The sequence below is a fragment of the Sciurus carolinensis genome, chromosome 9 (assembly GCF_902686445.1).
Source record: "Sciurus carolinensis chromosome 9, mSciCar1.2, whole genome shotgun sequence".
In the NCBI taxonomy this organism is placed as follows: Eukaryota; Metazoa; Chordata; class Mammalia; order Rodentia; family Sciuridae; genus Sciurus; species Sciurus carolinensis.
The window spans coordinates 27,679,214-27,699,425 of NC_062221.1; the positions used below are offsets into that span (position 1 = coordinate 27,679,214).

The 20,212-nt window shown below is 54.1% G+C and overlaps 4 protein-coding genes across 11 annotated transcripts; all 4 read left to right on the forward strand.

Annotated features, from left to right (window-relative positions):
- The first annotated feature begins 1,036 nt into the window (after positions 1-1,036).
- Positions 1,037-6,631, forward strand: Hyal2 (hyaluronidase 2). Of its 3 annotated transcripts, none has more exons than XM_047563001.1 (4): positions 1,037-1,155; positions 3,373-4,333; positions 5,125-5,214; positions 5,916-6,631. In XM_047563001.1, the coding sequence occupies exons 2-4, from the start codon at positions 3,419-3,421 to the stop codon at positions 6,315-6,317; spliced, it is 1,407 nt and encodes a 468-aa protein (XP_047418957.1). In that variant the 5' UTR covers positions 1,037-1,155; positions 3,373-3,418; the 3' UTR covers positions 6,318-6,631. The 3 variants fall into 3 exon arrangements, with proteins under 3 accessions (XP_047418957.1, XP_047418959.1, XP_047418958.1); XM_047563003.1 differs by lacking the exon at positions 1,037-1,155 and adding an exon at positions 1,190-1,326; XM_047563002.1 differs by lacking the exon at positions 1,037-1,155 and adding an exon at positions 2,311-2,458.
- Positions 6,632-10,132: 3,501 nt separating this feature from the next.
- On the forward strand, positions 10,133-12,769 carry Hyal1 (hyaluronidase 1). Of its 3 annotated transcripts, none has more exons than XM_047563171.1 (4): positions 10,133-10,461; positions 10,943-11,866; positions 12,191-12,277; positions 12,445-12,769. In XM_047563171.1, exons 1-4 carry the CDS (start codon positions 10,441-10,443, stop codon positions 12,757-12,759), a joined length of 1,347 nt encoding a protein of 448 aa, XP_047419127.1. In that variant the 5' UTR covers positions 10,133-10,440; the 3' UTR covers positions 12,760-12,769. The 3 variants fall into 3 exon arrangements, with proteins under 3 accessions (XP_047419127.1, XP_047419125.1, XP_047419128.1); XM_047563169.1 differs by having other exon boundaries at positions 10,142-10,461; positions 12,188-12,277; XM_047563172.1 differs by having other exon boundaries at positions 10,160-10,461; positions 11,718-11,866; positions 12,188-12,277.
- Positions 12,770-14,039: 1,270 nt separating this feature from the next.
- Naa80 (N-alpha-acetyltransferase 80, NatH catalytic subunit) lies at positions 14,040-17,758 on the forward strand. 3 transcript variants are annotated; one of them, XM_047563178.1, is made up of 2 exons: positions 14,040-14,178; positions 15,918-17,758. In XM_047563178.1, the coding sequence occupies exon 2, from the start codon at positions 15,932-15,934 to the stop codon at positions 16,862-16,864; it is 933 nt and encodes a 310-aa protein (XP_047419134.1). In that variant the 5' UTR covers positions 14,040-14,178; positions 15,918-15,931; the 3' UTR covers positions 16,865-17,758. The 3 variants fall into 3 exon arrangements, with proteins under 3 accessions (XP_047419134.1, XP_047419132.1, XP_047419133.1); XM_047563176.1 differs by having other exon boundaries at positions 14,043-14,178; positions 15,814-17,758; XM_047563177.1 differs by lacking the exon at positions 14,040-14,178 and adding an exon at positions 14,185-14,593 and having other exon boundaries at positions 15,814-17,758.
- Positions 14,041-19,857, forward strand: Hyal3 (hyaluronidase 3). Of its 2 annotated transcripts, XM_047563173.1 has the most exons (4): positions 14,041-14,178; positions 17,799-18,709; positions 19,105-19,194; positions 19,308-19,857. In XM_047563173.1, the coding sequence occupies exons 2-4, from the start codon at positions 17,822-17,824 to the stop codon at positions 19,566-19,568; spliced, it is 1,239 nt and encodes a 412-aa protein (XP_047419129.1). In that variant the 5' UTR covers positions 14,041-14,178; positions 17,799-17,821; the 3' UTR covers positions 19,569-19,857. The 2 variants fall into 2 exon arrangements, with proteins under 2 accessions (XP_047419129.1, XP_047419130.1); XM_047563174.1 differs by lacking the exon at positions 19,105-19,194.
- The last annotated feature ends 355 nt before the right edge of the window (positions 19,858-20,212 follow it).

Below are 20,212 nucleotides of genomic sequence, written 5' to 3' on the forward strand. Positions count from 1 at the left end.
CCTAGAGGAACTCCCTGTGCTGGGCCTGCTCAGCTGACCCTAAAGCTTGAAACAATGGGAGTCAGGCAGTGCTTCCCCCGCCTCCCTCCCCTGGGCTGTGCTCACTTCCTTCCTGCTGACAGCCTGAGGAAGTGTCCCTGCCCTGGGACAGTCTGGTCTGGCCTTTGTTTTCCCAGGAGTCCCCACCCTGGGAGCTTCCTAGGCCTCTGACCCTTGTGAAGCCAGCACAGTGATACAGGGACACGGCACCCATTCTTGTCATATCTTGGGCTCCTGGGTCCTCAGGGCCAGATCCAGGTTATGTACTCACCTCCCACAGACTCCCACACAGACAGGAAAGGGGTCCCTGTGCACTTCCCCTCCCCAAAAAACACACCCCTTTCCCCCGCCTTGTTGTAAGGAGCCCCCTACTCTGTAGTGGACTCAGTAAAATCCATCAGGGAATGTCCTTCAGCAGGATAGTACTCTGTAGACCCTGCCCCACCCCTACCCCACAGTCACACACATCAAGTATTGTCCTCTCTGTCACACTTGAGACACTTTCCCTCTTGGTGGAAAAAAAAAATTTTTTTTTGACTCAGCTGTTGGAAGTTCCCCCAACCCTCTCCCCAATGCCCCAGGGCTGGTGTCCTTCTTTGGCACCTACTGTAGGAGGCCATCAGCTGAACACTCCCCAAGTACTTTGACCCTCCCAAAAGACCAAGACCTGGGCTCCCTCACACCCTGCTAGATAAGGATGGGCCCAAACCTCAAGGAAAAGTTGGGGAAGAGAGTTAAGAAAATTGTGGGCTTGCGGGAGACTGACACCTGGTCCTGGGCTCATAGCCTTCCTGTCACCTGGCACAGCTGGGGGGCCAGATCCTACTAGAGAAGGTGGGAAGGGCAGCCAGCCAGCAAGGCACGCCAGAGGAAAACAGTGTCAAGGCAATCTCCTCCCCCGCGCCTGTTCCTGGCCTTTTCCTCTCAGAGGGGCAGCAGGAAGTGAAGAGAAAGGGCTGGGATGGGAGGCGGGAGCGGGTGGGAGGGAATGGGGTTTATCAAGTCGCCGGCGGGCTGCCCAGTGGGCAGCAGCTGGTGAAAGTATCCTGGCTGGAGAGGTTCACTCCAGGAAGGAGGGAGGCCGCCGACCTACTGGGCCGACGGACTCCCAGACAGGTGAGCCCAACACAGACTGCAGAAGACTGGTGGTCTGCGTCGCCATAGATGCGCTTGCTGCGGCACTACCTATCCCTCCTCTCAGGCGCCTGGGCGGGAAGGGGGCTAGCGGTGCAGACGCGGACCTTTGAGGGAGGTAAATCCCGCACTGCGGAGCGGATCTAAGAAGAGGTGAGGTCTTGCACAGGGCTCGTCCTGGTCCAGTTCCAAGCCTGCCCCCCATTAAGAGGAGCTAGCGAGGTGAAAGGGCTCGGGATACCTAACCGAAGTCCCGAGGAATCCCTCCAGTCGACTTGATCCAAAGTCCCGCCAGAAACTTCTGTTAAGAGGGTCTCCCTCCTCGAAGTTATGAGGGAGATCCCGGGGAGCCCCAAGAGAGTGGGCAGGAGCGGATCCCAGGGATTGGCCTGACCCTGATGCGGGCGGGGAGGACAGGGAGCACCCCACCTTCCCCCTGGGACCCGTCGAGCTTCCCTACCCTCAGCCCCTCCCACCACGCGGTGACCCACAGCCCGGGATGCCAGACAACCACTGCCTAGGCTTTGCAAGACCAGGGATAAGAGGTGGTGCTTGGCCCCTTACCCAGAACGGGCAGTGGGCGGGGCTTCCCTTCAGACCGCAACGAAGAGGACAGGTTCCCGGATTCGTAGGAGGCGGGGCATTACTGTTCTTGGAGGCCCCGATCCGCTCAGGTGAAAGTTCCTTTTTCCAAACAAATGGGCCCCAATGCTGGAGTCTACATTGGGGGATGCAGAGTTAGATGCGCAGCTGCCCCAGCCAAGGCCTCGAAGTACTACGGCACCTCCTTATGGCCGAGCCGGGGAACGCCACCGTCCTTTATTCCATACGCCCCACCTCCCCGGCCTCGTCCCTTTATGCTGTCCCTTTAAGAGGTTGGCTCCACCGAGAAGAGGAGAGGATTGTACCACCGGCAGCGGACTATGGGGAGAAAAACCTCAGGCCGACTGACACTAGCGGCTAGCACTTGAAGGAAAATCCCCGTTAGAAGGGGCCTCAGGTCTCAAATTGGTGGCCACGTTTCTCTGTAGAGTATCGGGGAGGTCCTCGAACCTGAAACTTAGCACTGGCGACGAGAAAGGCAGACACACCTACCCGCCCTGGACCACAAGTCCTGTTACCCGCCCACAGCGGAGCTGGATTGTTAAAGGGCCAGAGAGCCTGGGGGCGGAGAGGTAGCCGAGGTGCAGAGCCCAGGCCGGACCTGGGCGAAGGGCCATAACGGCTAGGCTGGGCCCAGGATGGCGGCAGCCCTGACGTGGGTCTCGGTTGCACCCCGCGTGAGGTGAGGGCAGGTGGTGCAAGCCTGGTAGCTCTCCCCTGGCGGGCTGGGCTCTGAACTCCCAGGGGTGCCCCCCAGAGAGGAGGCTCGGGAACCTCGCCCCCACTCGGCAGGGTTCTGACCCCACGTGCGGGGCGGGGGCGGGGTCCCGCACAAAGGCCAGGCAAAGTGCCCTCTACCCGGGACCCGCCAGACTCGGGGCGGGCGCGCGCGCATTCCTGGTGGCTGTGGAGGGAAGAGCAGGTCGGTCTGCTGGGCTGTGGGAGGTCCACTGTCCCTTTGTCCCCGCGGGCCCTCCTCCAAGCCTGGGATAGTGTCTGCGTATACGATTAAGTCCTGACAGCCTCATTCTTCTGCCAGGCGGGTGTTGCACAGATACCAGCTCCATGGCTGTGTGCCTTCCAGCTTCCTGGCTTCTGTATGAGTTGCATCCTCTACCCAAATGCTTCATTTCTCTGAATCAAGAGTTCGTCACGGGGTACAGGGTGAAGTTCAGGGCTTCAGAGCTCACTGAAACCACACACTGGCCATGTAGGCCATGTATGGGGCTCTGGCAGCAGGTCCATAGCTTCATTCATCCAGTTCTCAGAAGGGTCATGTATGGGGCCCTCTGAGCAGGTCCATAGCTTCATTCATACTGTTCTCAGAAGGGTCACAAATCTAACTGAGATTTTTGCCCAGCCATAGGCTACCTGTTCCAGGAAGGAGCCATATGCTCCTGGTAGTGAGTCCCCAGGGTACCCTGCCTGCTGTTCAGTGGCCTGTTGTCTCTTAAACCTGTTAGAGCTCTGGATGGTTCTGAACAGCCAAGGGTACAGTGCCCCACTGAGTATTGGGCTTTTGGAGCATAGATGGGCTTAAGGTGAGTACCTCCAGGATTCTCTAGACTGATTTGTTCTCTCCCACCCTTCATTTAGTTCCTAAGCTGGTGCCAAGCAGGTGACACTTCCTGCAGCCCCCAGCATGCTGGCAGGCCTGGGCCCCATCATCACCCTGGTGCTGGCAGTGGCATGGGCCATGGAGCTCAAGCCCACAGTGCCACCAATCTTCACAGGCCGGCCCTTTGTGGTAGCATGGGATGTGCCCACACAGGACTGTGCCCCACGCCACAAGGTGCCACTGGACCTGAGTGCCTTTGATGTGGAGGCCTCTCCTAATGAGGGTTTTGTGAACCAGAATATCACCATCTTCTACTACAACCGTCTAGGCCTATATCCACGCTTTGATTCAGCTGGGACATCTGTGCATGGTGGCGTGCCACAGAATGTGAACCTCCGGGCACACCTGCAGATGCTGAAGAAACCTGTGGAGCACTACATTCGTACCCAGGAGCCCGCAGGGCTGGCAGTCATTGACTGGGAGGACTGGCGGCCTGTGTGGGTGCGCAATTGGCAGGAAAAGGATGTGTACCGCCAGTCATCACGCCAGCTGGTAGCCAGTCGCCACCCTCACTGGCCATCAGATCAAATAGCCAAACAGGCACAATATGAATTTGAGTCCAATGCCCGGCAGTTCATGCTGGAAACACTACGCTACGTCAAGGCAGTCAGACCTCAGCACCTTTGGGGCTTCTACCTCTTTCCTGATTGCTATAATCATGATTATGTACAGAACTGGGAGAGCTACACAGGCCGCTGTCCTGATGTTGAGGTGGCACGCAACGACCAGCTGGCCTGGTTGTGGGCTGAGAGCACGGCTCTCTTTCCCTCCGTTTACCTGGATGAGACACTAGCTTCCTCTGCTCATGGACGGAACTTTGTCAGTTTCCGTGTTCAGGAAGCCCTTCGTGTGGCTCACACCCATCATGCGAACCATGCACTCCCAGTCTACGTCTTCACACGGCCCACCTATACCCGCAAGCTCACAGGGCTTAGTGAGGTATGTTCCTTCCAGAGTGCTGCTTTCTTCCTCCTTCTTCTGGGAACCACTGCACATTTCCTTCTAGGGCCATAGTTTGCTCGCTACTCCATGTCTCTTCAAATAATTATACAGGGGCTGAGGGCATAGCTCAGTGGTAGAGCACTTGCCTAGCACACACAAGGCCAGGGGTTCAATCCCCACCACCACAAAAATAAGTTTAAAAAATGATGTTTATAATATTGTGAAAGGGTGCATTGTTAACCCCATTTGTAGACAAAATTGAGGCAGAGAGACATTAAGAGGTTTTCCAAAAACCTCCAGCAATGCCGGTCACAACAATACATGCCTGTAATCCTGGCAATTCAGGAGGCTGAGGCAGGAAAATTGAAAGTTTAAGGCCAGTCTGACCCTGTCTCATAATATAAAAGCTGGGGATATAGCTCAGTGGTAAAACTACACTATGTCAATCCACAGTTCGATCCCCAGTAACCCCCTCCAAAAAAAAAAAAGCCTCCAGCAAATCCAGGACAGCTCAGAGACTTGGATCCAGGCATTCTGACTTTGGAGTCTATCCTGGTAGATACTCTTTAGACTCATATATACTCTTGGTCTGGGAGATTGAGGCCCAAAGCAAGGTTGGAATGAGCTCAAACATTTAAGGAAAAAGTAAAACAAGTAGAGTTTCTGCCTGGAGACAAATAGGGGAGGGTTATATTGGGGAGTCAGCAGGTCAGAACAGTTCTATCCACCCTGTCCTTTTTCCTTCTGTGGTTTCAGTCTTCCCCAGTGATTGTCCCCTTTCCACACAGATGGACCTTATCTCTACCATTGGCGAGAGTGCAGCCCTGGGTGCAGCTGGTGTCATCCTCTGGGGTGACTCAGTATACACCTCAAGTATGGTAAGTGAGACCTTCCCAGCTGGTCAGAACTGAATCTACAAGAACAGGCAAATTTGGCCGGGTGTGGTGGTGCACATCTGTAATCTCAGCAATTTGGGAGGCTGAGACAAGAGGATCACAAGTTCAAAGCCAGTCTCAGCAATTTAGTGAGACACCGTCTCAGTGATTAAGCACCCCTGGGTTCAATCCCTGGTACAAAAAAAAAAAAAAAAAGACAAATTTGGACTTTTTCTCCCAACCTCACTTAAGTATGCAAACTTAGTCACTCCCTTGTCTGCCTCTCACCCAAGGCATTCTCCCTGCTCCTAAGAAAGAATGAGGGCACCCCAACCCTCCCAGAAAAGAGGAAATGCTGCCCTGAACAACCGTGGAGTTCTGCCCTTCCCTGCCTGCCCAGCTAGGTTGCAGTCTTTGCCCCTCAACCCCTTCTCTTCAGGAACAGGGACTGTGAGGGCTCAGGTGTGCGTGTGTGTGTGTGTATACACAAATATATGTGCTGTTAAAAAGAGGTACTGTTGGGGTTGGGGATATAGCTCAGTTGGTAGACTGCTTGCCTCACATGCACAAGGCTCTGGGTTCAATCCCACTACTGCCAAAGGGAAAAACAGATACTCCTGCCACAGTGTGAACACGGTTTCTATCTGGCCTTCTCAGACCAGGCAGCAGCTGACCCTGACCTGTTATCCTCTGTTTACCCCCAGGAGACCTGCCAGTACCTCAAGAATTACCTGACACAGCTGTTGGTTCCCTATGTAGTCAATGTGTCTTGGGCCACCCAGTATTGCAGCCGGGACCAGTGTAATGGTCATGGTCGCTGTGTGCGCCGCAACCCCAGTGCCAATACCTTCTTGCATCTCAGCGCCAGCAGCTTCCGCCTAGTGCCTGGCCGTGCACCTGGTGAACCCCAGCTGCGACCTGAGGGAGAGCTCAGCCGGGCTGACCTCAACTACCTGCAGACGCACTTTCGCTGTCAGTGCTACTTAGGCTGGGGTGGTGAGCAATGCCAGTGGGACCGTAGGCGGGCAGCTGGAGGTGCCAGTGGAGCCTGGACTGGGTACCACTTCACCAGTCTGCTGGCTTTGGCAGCTGTGACCCTCACCTAGACCCTGGAGAAATCTCCTACCAAGTCAGCTGGCTTCTGCCACAAGTGCTTTCCTGGGCATGTGAGAGCCTGTAGGGGGTAGACAAACTAGAGTCTGGAGGGGGCAGAGCCCCCAGGATACCCAGCAGGGCATCCATACCAGCTGTCACACCCCTGTTCTAAGGGGGAGGGGAAGTCCCCTGAGAGCCCCCTTTCTACCTGTTAGAGGGGAAGGAGGATATAGCTGGGCTGGGGAGAGCCTGACCCTACTCCCCTGCCCCTGGGTAGTTTATTATTTTGGGGTCTCTTTTGTAAATTAAATATGAAATAACTGCTTCTGTGTTATTTCTGCTTCTGAGTTGGGTTTGAGAGAGTCCAGATGCCCAGGAGGTTGAGCTTAAATCTCTGTGAAATCTTCTTCTGGGGACTTCTCACCTCTAAAATGCATTCACCAGGACTGACCTGGGGTACCAGAGTTACCCACTCTGAGGCTGTCCTGCTGAGGCTGAGGCCACTGAGACTGGAGGGACCCACACTCCAAACTAACATCAAAAACCTTGCTTTCTCCATTTTGAATGGAATGGAATTGGACCTAACCTTGTGTGAGGGACAGAGCTCAATGTGCTTCTGCCACTTGCCCTGTACCCCCAGCTAGGCCAGTACCAGCCTCCTTACCTTACCCACCCAGGAAGAAGTGGGTTTTTGATCTTTCCTGCTATTCCCACAGCCAAGGGCACCTCCTCTGCTCACTGCTCCTAAGGGCACTGGACTCCTACCACATACGCCTCTTCCCATCTGGGTGACAGCCTTTCCTTGGGTCTGGTAGGGAGGGAGGTGGGCCGGGGGTTAGGATGTCAGTTCTGAGGTTCAGTCCCTGTCACACTATGAAGATGCATGATGGGGCCACATGGAGGCATCCTGAACCCGGGATTAAGGGATGTCATCAAAGGTCAGCATTGGCTAGGTGTGGCATATGCCTGTAATCCCAGTGACTCTGGAGACTGAGGCAGGAGGATCACAAGTTCAAAGCTAGCCTCAACAACTTGGTGAGACCCTGAGCAATTTAGTGAGATCCTGTCTCAAAAAAAGGACTGGCAATGTGGCTCAGTGATAGAAGAGCCCCTGGGTTCAATCTCCATTACCACAAAACAAAGATTAGCTCTGGGTCTGGGGGTGTAGCTCAGTGGTAGAACACTTGCCTAACATGTATGATGCTCTGGGTTCAATCCCCAGCACTGTAAAAACAACAAAAAGTTGTATCCTGACCACAGGACATGTCTAATCCTGACTGCCCCAGAGATGTAGCAGCCAGAATAGTCAAATCAACTGAGTTGCTTTACTACTCCTGTCTGTGTCAGGGATGACACACACAGTCCTGCCCTCAGCAAACTTACTGACTCTCAAGCAACCCAAGGGCTGGGGTTATAGCTCAGTGTTAGAATGCAAAGGCTCTGGTTTCGATTCCCTACCCCCCCCCCCCGCCCAAAAAAAAAAAAAAAGAACTGAGTGAAGAGCAGTTCACAATAGGGGCTAAGGGGAGTTGTCCTCCCTAAGTACTTTCCACATCAATATGTGAAAGGGAAGGGAACAGCTTAATGCCAGGAAACAAAGCATGGGCAGAGGCTGGAGGAAGTTAGAACACAGCTGCAACACAGAGTTCAGGACTCGGGTGTGGCTTGGGGTGAACTGAAGACAGATCAGAGAGGCAGCCCCTGATGGCAGTAACTATCTCAATGTTGAGTAAGTAGTAAGTATGCTAAGTACACATCTGGGCCACTTCTGGGCTGGGTACTAGGGATGTGTCTGTGAACAACATTAAGACCCCTGTGCTCATGGGGATGACAAAGTAAAAGGGAATGAACACTAAATGCCCAGACCAAGTCAGCTGCCAGACATGAAGAGTGCTCCAGCAAGCAGTAGACAGACAAAAAGATGGTGTGGTTAGGGTAGCAGAGCCTGAGGAACAAGCCCAACCAAATCCATGTCAACACATATTGTAAAGATATCCCTCCCTTGTTCCTCTGGCTGATGATGGCAGAGAATGGATCTGGGTGACAGTACCAGGAGAGTGATGTAAATTCACATGGTCAAGGAGAAAGACACAGAAGTAGAGGGGATACCAGATGGCTATGGTGGAGAGAAGCCAGGTTGGAGGAAAGATTCAGTAATGGTCCATAATGCTATGAGATGGAGCTCAACAGAGGGAGAGCAGGAAAGGAGGAGATGTGACCATACATTTCGATACCCGTGACCTCTCCCACACAGCGGTGACTTTTTCCACCTAGCAATGATTCATACCTATCAGCCCCCTATAGGCAAAGTTTCAATCCTCACATATATGACCTCTTACAGCTGTTACCTTCCCCAAACATCCATGTCTTCACAACATGACCTTTTACATTTGTGACCTGTACCTATCCATTTGAGACCCCTCCATACAAACCCATGTATACTTCATATCATTTTTCTAGGAGGGCCTGGGGAAAGGACAACCCAGGGATAATCAGAACTGTCCTGTGGGGCAGAGGGGGAAAGGGTAGAGGTGAGATAATGGAGAGCAACATGGCTTAGAGGCCTGAGACATGCACAGCCAGAGAGCAGGATCATCCAGCTGGATGGACTCCAGACACACAAGCGCACACATGTGTGCATGTGTGCGCGCACACACACACACACACACACACACACACACACCCTGCCATATATCAATCCAACTAGAACAATTGGGCAAGAACAGGCCTGTGGGAAGGGCTTGGGGCAGGGAGGCTTCAGGCACCCTCAGCTCTTCCTGTTATTCCATCATTAGAGTTTCTCTCTTGGACTGAGGCCAGTTAAACAATGCTGACCTGCTGCTTTCCCAGTTTGTGCCAACCACAGCACAAGGTTTCTGGGGGCACCAGGAGATAACCCAGAGCCTCCAGGAGAGAGGTCAGGGGCTGCCTTGATACTCTTTTGTCCCCTTAGCCCTTGAGAGTTATGCCGGTCTCTCTGGGCTACACAGTCATCCCCTAAGACCCTCTCTCCTGAACAGATCAGCAGCCACAATCTCTATTGTTTGATCCTGTGCACACGTTTCAGGTGATGACCCCTACAGTCCCCTATGCCCTGGGCCCTCCTTTTCCTCAGCCCAAATGGTAGCCCACTGTGTCATTGTTCCAATGGCCACCAGGCTGGAGATTCAGTGGCTTAGACTCAGACACAGCTGCAGGTCCAAGCAGCACTTTCAACCTGGTGTTTTCCTCACTCCACCCTGGCAGGCAAGCCTGACCAGGCCTGAGCATCTAGTAGGTCTCAATAAACATCTTCTGAATCAGCGAACAAGGGAAATCACAAATGAACAAGCAAGCATATGTTCATCCTTGCTCACACCTAGGATCACACAAACATGAGGTCTCATGGTCACAAGACATCAAGGTCTCACACATATGCAGTCTCAGGCACTTAGTCCCACACTTACTGGAAAGTAGTCTGTATAAAATTCATCTTTATGCCAACACAGTTGTAAGACATATTTTAAATTTTTGTTCTAGCCAGGATCAGTGGCATCAGCTACTTGGGAGGCTGAGGCAGAAAGATCAGTTTAGCCCAGGAGTTTGAGACTAGCCTAGACAACATAGCAAGACACTGCCTCAAATCACAGTAGTAATAACAATAATAAAAATATTGTTTCAAGGGGCTAGGGAAGTATGAGGTCCTGGGTGGATCCCCAGGACAGGAAAAACAAATGTTTTAAGGAGCAAGAGAGCCACAAAGCTAAGAGTGCCTAGGGGCCTACCAATGTCATCATGCAATGGCTTGGAGAAAGTACACTCTGCGAGTCTATAATCATCTGGCATCCAGACTCCAGGATCTCAGACAGGCCTGCCCAGCTATCTCTGCCACCACCTACCACTTCCAGCCACAAAGCCCCACCCTCGTGCTGTCAGAGTGGGAGGGACCACTGCTGGCTTAGGCCCAGCCCCACCCCCTTAAAGGCACACCCCCATCAAGGCCCGCCCCTGGACGGGTGGAGTGACCGCCTACAAAAGCTCAGAATTTCTAGCAGCTACTTTTTCATCCGGGAGTTTCTGGTGCAGCTGAGTCCAGAGTGTGGGACAGCCAGGCTTTTCCTAGGCCGCCACCCCCCGGGTCAGGAAGTTTGGAGGATGAGACCCTTCACCCCTGAGGTTAGCAGGGACAAGCGGGCAGACTGGTGGGGGTACAAGAGGGCTGGGTTGACCTGTTCTTGGTCACTGAGCATCCCTACTTCCAGTCGCTGCCAGAATTTCTGGTGGAAGAGACAAGAAAGGGCCTCCATCTTCCGTCTGGTCAGTCTGGGGCTGAGGGCCCAGCTCTCAGCTTCCCTTCCCTGAACAGATGTCATGGTTTCCTTGGCCCTTGGGGAACATGGGTGGGCAAGCTTAGGCCAGGGCAAGATTTATGGGAGGAGATGGCAGAGGCCTAGTCCCTTAGATGACTCTGATGTGTCCTCCAGTGGCAGTGATCCCTTCCATGCCTATCCTCTGCCCTCTGCACTTCCTGAGCCCTGCAGGTCAATGTTTAAATCTAGAGCAGAGAAGGAGTTATGAGCAAGGGGCTCAGCCCACCTGCCCTGAGCAGGAGTGAGAGAGTTTGAGGCCTGTCTTCAGCTCTGTCTCCCCTGGCCAGATTTCCTCAGATCCACCGGGTGCCACTGTGATTCACCTGCTTCGCATCTGTACCTTTCTGTTGACCTTGCTCTACATGGCACAAGGCTCCAGGGGTCCTGTGATACCCAACCGGCCCTTCATCACCGTTTGGAATGCAAACACACAGTGGTGCCTGGAGACCCATGGAGTGGATGTGGATGTCAGTGTCTTCGATGTTGTAGCCAACCAGGGACAGACCTTCCGTGGCCCCAACATGACCATTTTCTATAGCACACAACTTGGAACCTATCCCTACTACACACCTACTGGGGAGCCTGTATTCGGTGGCTTGCCCCAGAATGCCAGCCTGTATGCCCACCTGGCCCGCTCAGTCCAGGACATCCAGGCTGCCATGCCTGAACCTGACTTCTCAGGGCTGGCAGTGATTGACTGGGAGGCATGGCGCCCACGATGGGCCTTCAACTGGGATACCAAGGATATTTACCGGCAGCGCTCACGGGCCCTGGTACGGGCACTGCATCCTGACTGGCCAGAAACTTGGGTGGAGGCAAAAGCCCAGGACCAGTTCCAGGAAGCTGCACAGGCCTGGATGGCAGGCACCCTTCAGTTGGGACAGGCACTGCGTCCCCGTGGCCTCTGGGGCTTCTATGGCTTCCCTAACTGCTACAACTATGATTTTCTAAGGCCCAACTACACAGGCGAATGCCCACCAGGCATCTGCATCCAGAACGATCAGCTAGGGTGGCTGTGGAACCAGAGCCGTGCCCTCTACCCCAGTATCTACCTTCCTGCAGTGTTGGCGGGCACAGGGAAGGCACAGATGTATGTACGTCATCGCGTGAGTGAGGCATTCCGTGTGGCTATGGCTTCCAGGGACCCCAGTCTGCTGGTGCTGCCCTACATCCAGATCTTCTATGACATGACAAACCAACTTCTGCCCCTGGTGAGTCTACTGTGGCCTACCCACCTTGTCAGTCCAACAACTGAGGCCACACTGCCTTGGGACACTTTAATCCATTCTCACATTTGAGTATCTACTTTGTATCAAGTTCTGTGCTAAGCGCAGGTGGTTAAGCATTTATTAGAAAGGTCAAGTCCCTGTCTTCATGGCACTTGTAGACCAGAGCAGGGTTAGGCTTGCATCTGGCTACCAAAGATAGAGCAGCCTTGGGTGGGATTATAAATTATTTGTCCTGTCCAGTGGTATCACAACAGTCTGCAGGGCGGGAGGAAGGCCCCAAAAGCTGTGCTTGCTCCTTCCCAGGAGGAGTTGGAACACACCCTGGGGGAGAGTGCAGCCCAGGGGGCAGCCGGAGTGGTGCTCTGGGTGAGCTGGGAAAACACAAGGACCAAGGTAAGCTCAGGCCTGAGGACTGGCTGGTGGGTGGGTCACACTAACTGGGAGACCTTGGCCTACCCTTTTACCACTGAAGTTCTGGTTGGCCAAAAGGTGAGTACCCTGATGCCCTAGGTGGGCCTATGCATGGCTGTAGTTTCCCTGACGCTCTCCCTCCCACCCAGGAATCATGCCAGGCCATCAAGGAATATATGGATACTACCCTGGGGCCCTTCATCCTGAATGTGACCAGTGGAGCTCTTCTTTGCAGTCAAGCCCTGTGCTCTGGCCATGGCCGTTGTGCCCGTCGTTCCAGCCACCCTGAAGCTCTCCTCATCCTCAACCCTGCCAGTTTTTCCATCCAGCTCACACCTGGTGGCAGGTCCTTGACCCTGAAGGGTGCCCTCTCACTTGAGGATCAGGCACAGATGGCTATGGAGTTCAGATGCCACTGCTACCGCGGCTGGCATGGGGAGTGGTGTGAACAGCAGGGCATGTGATGATTGGCCACATTGTATCCAGTTTTATACATTGAGCACCTAATGCACTCTGCAACTGGCCATGGCTTCCTCAAATAGTCATAGTCATGGAAGTCATGGTCACAGTCAGGAGTATACTCAGTTATCATCATGGACATATGCCCTGCACATGCACACTCAGACCCAGATAGTCACATAAGGAGTTAGAAACCAGGAGCAGACACTATCCACTTCATGTCTACATGTGTATACTTAGAAAGGTCACAAACAATTCCAGAGCACTAATTCAAGTCTCATGCCAAGCCATGTGCTAAGAATGTTAAGGGGGTCAACTCAGTCTTTAAAATGAGGCTGTGAGAAAACTGAGGTACCCACAGGGAGCATAAGTACTTTTTGCCCAAGATTGCACAGCAAGAGAGAGAAGCTTAAGTCAGGAATGGTGGCACATGCCTGCAATCCTAGCAACCTGGGAGGCTGAGGCAAGAGAATCACAAGTCTGAGACCAGCTGCAGAAACTTAAGGAGGCCCTATCTTAAAAGAATAAAAAGTTTTAAAGGAGCTGGGGATGTAGCTCAGGACTTTAGCGCCCCTGGGTTCAAACAACAGTACCAAAGAGAGAGAGAGAGAGAGAGAGAGAGAGAGAGAGAGAGAGAGAGAGAGAGAAAGAAGCTGAGATTCAAACCCAGACTGTCTCCAGGGATAGAGCCCTTGCGGGCCTACAACCAGCAAATAAAGCAGTCATGATTTACTTAGCTGTTTATTGAGCGCCTAAAATGGGCAGGCCCTGGGCACCAGAGGGCAGGAAAAGTTCGTCTCTTTGCCTTAAGTCTAAAGTCTGCCTGAGAGCGGTTACTTCCCAGTGTGGGTCCAGGAAGTTCTACCTGATCTAACCATGTTGGACAGGTCTGGGGGTTGACCCGAGCCTAAACAAAACGCGACCGAACCTGAGCCTGAGGCAGGGGCGGGGCGGAATCCTCTGGAGGAGGGGCCTGCGCTTGACTGAAGCAGTGACGTGTGGGCCTGGGGCTGGGCCTCGGCGGAGCCGAATTGAGGCGGAACCAAAGCGATGATGCAGAGGACCAGAGGTGGGACCCTCACGAGGCGGGCCTGGGAGGAAGCCAAGCCAACAGAACTGGCTTGGCTCTTCAGAGGCAGCAGCAGTAGCAGAGGAAGCGCCTGGGCAGAGACTGACTCTGCGCCCACTCAGTGTTGTGACGCGCAGAACCAGGGGCGGGGCCTAGGCGGGGACGCTCGCTTGCAGGCCGAGGGCCTGACCACCCCGGGAGATTTAGGACTAGGAGGTGTGCTGTGTGGCTGCAGTGCGTCCGCCGCACCGCTGGGGGCCAGCGCGGACCGACCGAGGAGTCTGAGCAAGAAACAGTGAGACACTGAGCCGTGCGAAGCGAGGACGCGGAACATCCCGAAGTTCGGCATCAAGATGTGAGTACCGCCCCCAACCCACTAGCTGCCTGTCGGTGCTGCCCGCACATACGGTCCGCAAGTAGCTATGTCTTGCACGCCCTCCCTGCGTCGTTGTTCTCTCCTAGAACAGACTGAGCCATACGCACCCACGGAGTCAAATTTTCGAAGTTCCCACCCCCAAAATTCCACCGTGTGTGATCCTCAGGAGTAAGGGAGGGAGGTTAAGGGTTAGCCCGGGCACTGGAGACAATGCGGCCGCTTTTTAAAGACCCAGAGACTAGCCCCGCCCACAGTGGGTGGGGTTGGCACTGAACGGGTTAAGCCCGCCTTATCGGCCTGAAACTACAGGCCTAGGGGCGGATCCTGGGGCTTACTCCCTGTAGACCTAGAGGTGCTGGTGTTGCTGTTGCTGCCGCCGAGGCGGCTGATGCAGGTGAGGGGCTTAGAGCCCTGTGATTGGATGTGATGTGAGGGGAGGGATATTCCTGTTATTGACTAGTGTTGTTGGATTGTCCTCAAGCTCGGGGAAGGTGGGGAAGGGGAGTCAAGAGTCACTCTCCGGAGCAGGAGTAGAGAGGTGGGACCCAGCTGCTCACCCAGTGCAGGAAATCTCCCAGTGTAGACTCTCCTGCCAGCAGGACCTGGAATAAGGTGGGAAAACAATGGCGTTTGAGCACAGAAGATCTGGGCCCCAAACCAGGTAACCGTTGGGCGCCTTAGTGGATAAAGGAAGGAAGCTGTGGTCCTTATCTAGGGTAGCTACAAAACAGACCAGAGGGAACCAGGCCTGTAGAAGCAATATTATGTATGACTGTGGGCTAGGCCCTGTGCTGGTGCTGCTGAGGCCCCATCTATGGGAAAGTTGACTCCCTGCCCAAAGTCTGAACTGGGTAGAGTTGGAGAAGGGGCCATGGGCTTTGGGCCCCAGGCAAGAAAGGCAGTAAAGAGAGGGGAAGCTGAACCTGATGGGTGGGTGCACGGTGCCCAAGGGTCACCTAGGCAGAAGGTATGGCCCAGGTAGTTGAAAAGGTTGGGAGCTGAAGGAGAGCTGACATGTAGGGAGAAGGAAGGGACAGGGGAACTCCTGGGGGCAGTGTTTCCTCCAAGGAAAACCATGTGTTCAGGAGGCATAATGTCTGGTTTGCACCTTATGTATGCAAGGTCAGCATAGCAGACTGTTAGAGATAAAATTGTCAGCAAGTATTGGCTGGGTTGACTATCCTCACACAGTGAGGTTCTAGAGAGGACAAATTTGTAACCACTGTGGGAGGAGGCCAAGACTCATGGGTTCTGCCCCAGCCGCCAGCATTCAGTTACTCTCAGCCTCCCTCCAGTGTGTGGCAGGACACGTGGATCCATCCACCCTGCTCTCCACCTGAGTCATCTCCCTAGGTATAAAGGATGGGTCTTTCTTCCAGGCCTATATCATCAGGTGAGTTTGGAACAAGGTGTGCAGCCCATCACTCCCCAGTTCCAGATGCATGTCCTCCTTTGCAATCCTCAGTCTTTCCCTTCCCAAACCATGTCCTCCTGCCACAGCCCAGCATGGCTGTTATTCACAGGAGGAGAGCCCTTGTTGTCTGAGGAGATGCCACTGCCTGAAGACTGTGGCTTAATCTCCAGCCTGGCACTAAGTCACCCGCAACCTAACAGGAGGTGATGTTGGCTCCCAGCCTGACTCAGCTGAGCCTGGATCCTACGAGTAGGCAAGAGCTTATTCTGAGCCCCTGGCCCAACCACGCTGACTCCTACCCTAGACCCTGTGCACTGGATGGAGCTGATCCTGAGTACCAACCCAGCTAAACTGACTGTGGATCCTGCATGCCAATCAGAGTTGACCCTGAGATTCAACCTAACCAAGCTAACCCTGGATCCCATACACCAACCACAGCTGAACCTGAGCCCCAGGCTAGCTGAGCTGACCTTGGATTCCACATGCCATCCAGAGATGACCCTCCGATCTGACCCAGCTGAGCTGACCCTGGATTCCAAACACCAGTCAGAGGAGACCCCACTCCCTAACCTGGCTGAGTTGACCCTGGAGCCTGTGCATTGTCGACCCGAGCTCCTGGACGCTTGTGCTGACCTCATCAATGACCAGTGGCCCCGCAGCCGTGCCTCTCGCCTACACTCCTTGGGCCAGTCCTCAGATGCCTTCCCTCTCTGCCTGATGCTGCTGAGCCCTGGTCTCACCCCCGAAGCAGCCCCCATTGTGGTGGGTCATGCCCGTCTGTCACGTGTGCTGGACCTGCCCCAGAGCCTCTTGGTGGAAACAGTGGTGGTGGCCCGGGCCCTTAGGGGCCATGGCTTTGGCCGCCGTCTCATGGAGGGCCTGGAGGTCTTTGCTCGGGCCCGGGGCTTCCGCCGACTGCACCTCACCACTCATGATCAGCTATACTTCTATGCCCACCTGGGCTACCAGCTGGGTGAACCTGTTCAGGGCCTGGTCTTCACCAGCCAACGGCTGCCCTCCACCCTGCTCCGTGTCTTCCCTAGGGCCCCCTCTTCCCAGCCACCCTGCAAAGTCCCTAGCCTCACTGCCCAAGCAGCCCCAAGGGGACGTAAGGGGCCTCCACCGCCACCACCCCCTCCCCTGCCCACCTCACCCCCATCTCCAGTAGGGCCCCTTCCACAAAACCTGCTGGAGACACAATACCAAGACCTCAGGGGATGCCCCATATTCTGGATGGAAAAAAATATCTGAGAGCCACCTAGAAAAAGGCACTGTCCTTCTGAGTCACTGGACTGCCCAGAACAGTACCAGCCTCAGCCCACTGGCCATACTTCAGCCCCTAGCCCCTGGGGGCAACTTTAGCCTGGATATATTTCCTGGGTATGAGGGGGGCCAAATATGGTAGCTCCAATAGCTCTGGCTTAGAGCCATCAGTGTAGATGAATAAAGGCTTCTGTTGAGTGTAGCTGTGACAGTTTTTTATTGATCTCCACCCTCACTTTTCCAGTTCCCTATCCCTAAAAAGTCCTTGGATCCAACTTGGCTCTGGGGTCATTGATGGGATGACACCTATCCTTTGCCTGCCTAACCTGCCAGACCCAGAGGACAGAATGGCTCTTCCTTTACCCATTCATTCACTCATTACCATTCACTGAGCCCTGCTGTGTCTGACCCTGGACTGGGTATAGGCAATGGGGAATTATACAAGATCCCATTCAAGGGGACAGATGGGCGTACTGTGTCAGGATCTACTGTGGGACAAGGAAGTACAAAGGCTTTGGGAGCACAAGTGCCCTCACTCCCTCTAGGGATTCAGAAGACCCAGAGGTGAATGATATCATAGCAGAGACCTGAGTGCTGAGTAGGAATTAAGTGAGGCATGCGAGGTGGTGAGAGCTGAGTGTTCTTGGAGCAGGGACCAAAATGGGAAGATGAAAGAAGAGTACTTGTGATAGCTGTGGTGGGGGGGAGTCTGGTGCCTTGACAGAGATGCAAAGCACTAGAGGGGCCCTACCCAGACCAGTTTGGGGCATGGCTGCTCTGAGAAGCCTATGGGATCCCTTAGAAACCATCATTTTCCCAACCCCCATCCTTGTGGGGAAGAGCTAGGAAGCTTTCCCTGCTCCTCCTGCTGTGCGGAAGTCATGGCTGTGAACTCCAAGCTCGTATTCCTTTTCTTCTGCAGGTTTCCATCTCTGTGGTACCACCATGCAGCTAGGCCCAGCTCTGCTGATGGGGATGGCCCTGTGCCTGGGGTGTGGCCAGCCCTTGCCACAGGCTCCTGATCACCCCTTCTATGTGTTATGGAATGTACCCTCAGCACGCTGTAAGACCCACTTTGGTGTGCACTTACCACTGAAAGCCCTGGGCATCATAGCCAACCATGGACAGCTTTTCCATGGCCAGAACATCTCCATCTTCTACAAGAACCAGCTTGGCTTCTATCCCTACTTTGGGCCCAGGGGCACAGCTCACAATGGGGGCATCCCCCAGGCTGTACCCCTAGACCGCCACCTGGCACGGGCTGCCCATCAGATCCGCCATAGTCTAGGACCCAACTTTGCTGGCCTGGCAGTGCTAGACTGGGAGGAGTGGTGTCCTCTCTGGGCTGGGAACTGGGGCCACCGCCACACTTACCAGGAAGCCTCCTGGGCTTGGGCACAGCAGGTGTTCCCTGACTTACACCCTCAAGAGCAGCTCCATAAAGCCCGTACTGGCTTTGAACAGGCAGCCCGTGCACTGATGGAGGACACACTGCAGCTGGGCCAGGCACTGCGACCCCATGGACTCTGGGGCTTCTATCGTTACCCAACCTGTGGCAATGGCTGGCATGGTATGACTTCCAACTACACAGGCCACTGCCGGGCAGCCACCCTTGCCCGCAACACCCAACTGCATTGGCTCTGGGCTGCCTCCAGTGCTCTCTTCCCCAGCATCTATCTCCCACCCAGGCTGCCGCCTGCCCACCACCAGGCCTTTGTCCGACACCGCCTGGAGGAAGCCTTTCGTGTGGCCCATGCTGGGCACACACATCCTCTGCCTGTCCTGGCCTATGCCCGCCTCACACACCGGAAGTCTGGGAGATTCCTGTCCCAGGTAAGTGGAAGCTGAGATCTAAGGGTCTGCATTGAGAGGCATGGTCCTGTCCTACAAAAGTCTTAAGGAGAAAACATTGATTTAAAGGGGGGGTCCTGATCTAGGGGTTCTAAGAGGAAAGCCCTATCCTGGATCATCTGAAGGAGCCATGGCTCTGTGTCAGAAGATCTGGAAGAGTAAAGCAGGGGCCAGCCCTGATCCAAGGAGAGCCCTGGTCCAAGGAGAGTCATTCTGAGTGGAGGGGATGCAAAGCCCCCAGAGACTCAATGCAAAGGCACCCAACTCTAGAGGTAGAATCAGATTGTGACAGTGAACCGAGAGTTTCTTGATCACGAAGGTGGACCCAGATGGATCCAGCCAGCCCAGCCTGGCGCTTAGCAGCTCTTTGCCTCTAGAATGACCTGGTGCAGACCATTGGTGTGAGCGCAGCACTGGGGGCAGCCGGCGTGGTGCTCTGGGGGGACCTGAGCTTCTCCAGTTCTAAGGTGATCATTATCCCCTTCAACCTGTCATGCAGCACATGCTGGGGCCCAGGGTAGGGGATGCCTTGTCAAGTCCACGGAGCAAGAACATGACACATCTTTTCCTTCCTCCTCAGGAGAAGTGCTGGCTTCTTCATGACTACCTGGTGAGCACCCTAGGCCCCTATGTGATCAATGTGACCAGGGCAGCCACAGCCTGCAGTCTCCAACAATGCCATGGCCATGGGCGCTGTGCCCGCCGAGACCCAGGAAAAATGGAAACTTTTCTGCACCTGCAGCCAGATGGCAGCCTTAGAGCTTGGGAGTCTTTCAGCTGTCGCTGTTACTGGGGCTGGACTGGCCCTACCTGCCAGGAGCCTAGGCCTGGGCTTGAGTAAGCAGTCTAAAGGCAGGAGTCCCTGCTTCTGCCTCTTCTTGTCCCTGCTGCCACTTTCCCAGGAAGTTCCTGGAGGAACTCCCCGTTTAGCTCTATTCAGCTTACAATTAACCTTCCCAAGCATACACCCCACTTCCCTGGAATTTCTGAGGGGTGGAAAGAGCAAGAAAAAAAAAACGCTTATAAAACCAAGGCCCAGGCTGGAGTTGACTTAGTGGAAGAGCACTTGCTTAGCATGTGTGAGGCACTGGGTTTGATTCTCAGCACCATGTATAAATAAATGAATAAAACGAAGGTCCATCATCAACTTAAAAAAAAAAAAAAAAAAAAAAAAAAAAAAAAAAAACAGAGATCATCTGACTCCACATGACACAAAGCATCCTCTGGCCATCAGGGCTCCAGCTGGTTAGGGTTGCCAGCCCAGATTTTGTTCCTACATCTTAGTGGGTCCACAGAGAAGTCACAGGAGGCCTATTCAGGGGCATTCGGTTCCAAAAGATCTGAAATAAGATCTCTAAGTGCCAAGCTGTTGTCTGCACTCTGCTTTTATTATAAAGTCACTTTTTCTTTCATTGCCTGAAAGCGTGTTTGTTCTCCCTATGCTACCAAGCCCCAAACTCTTCTCAGGGTCCCAGGATTTAGCCC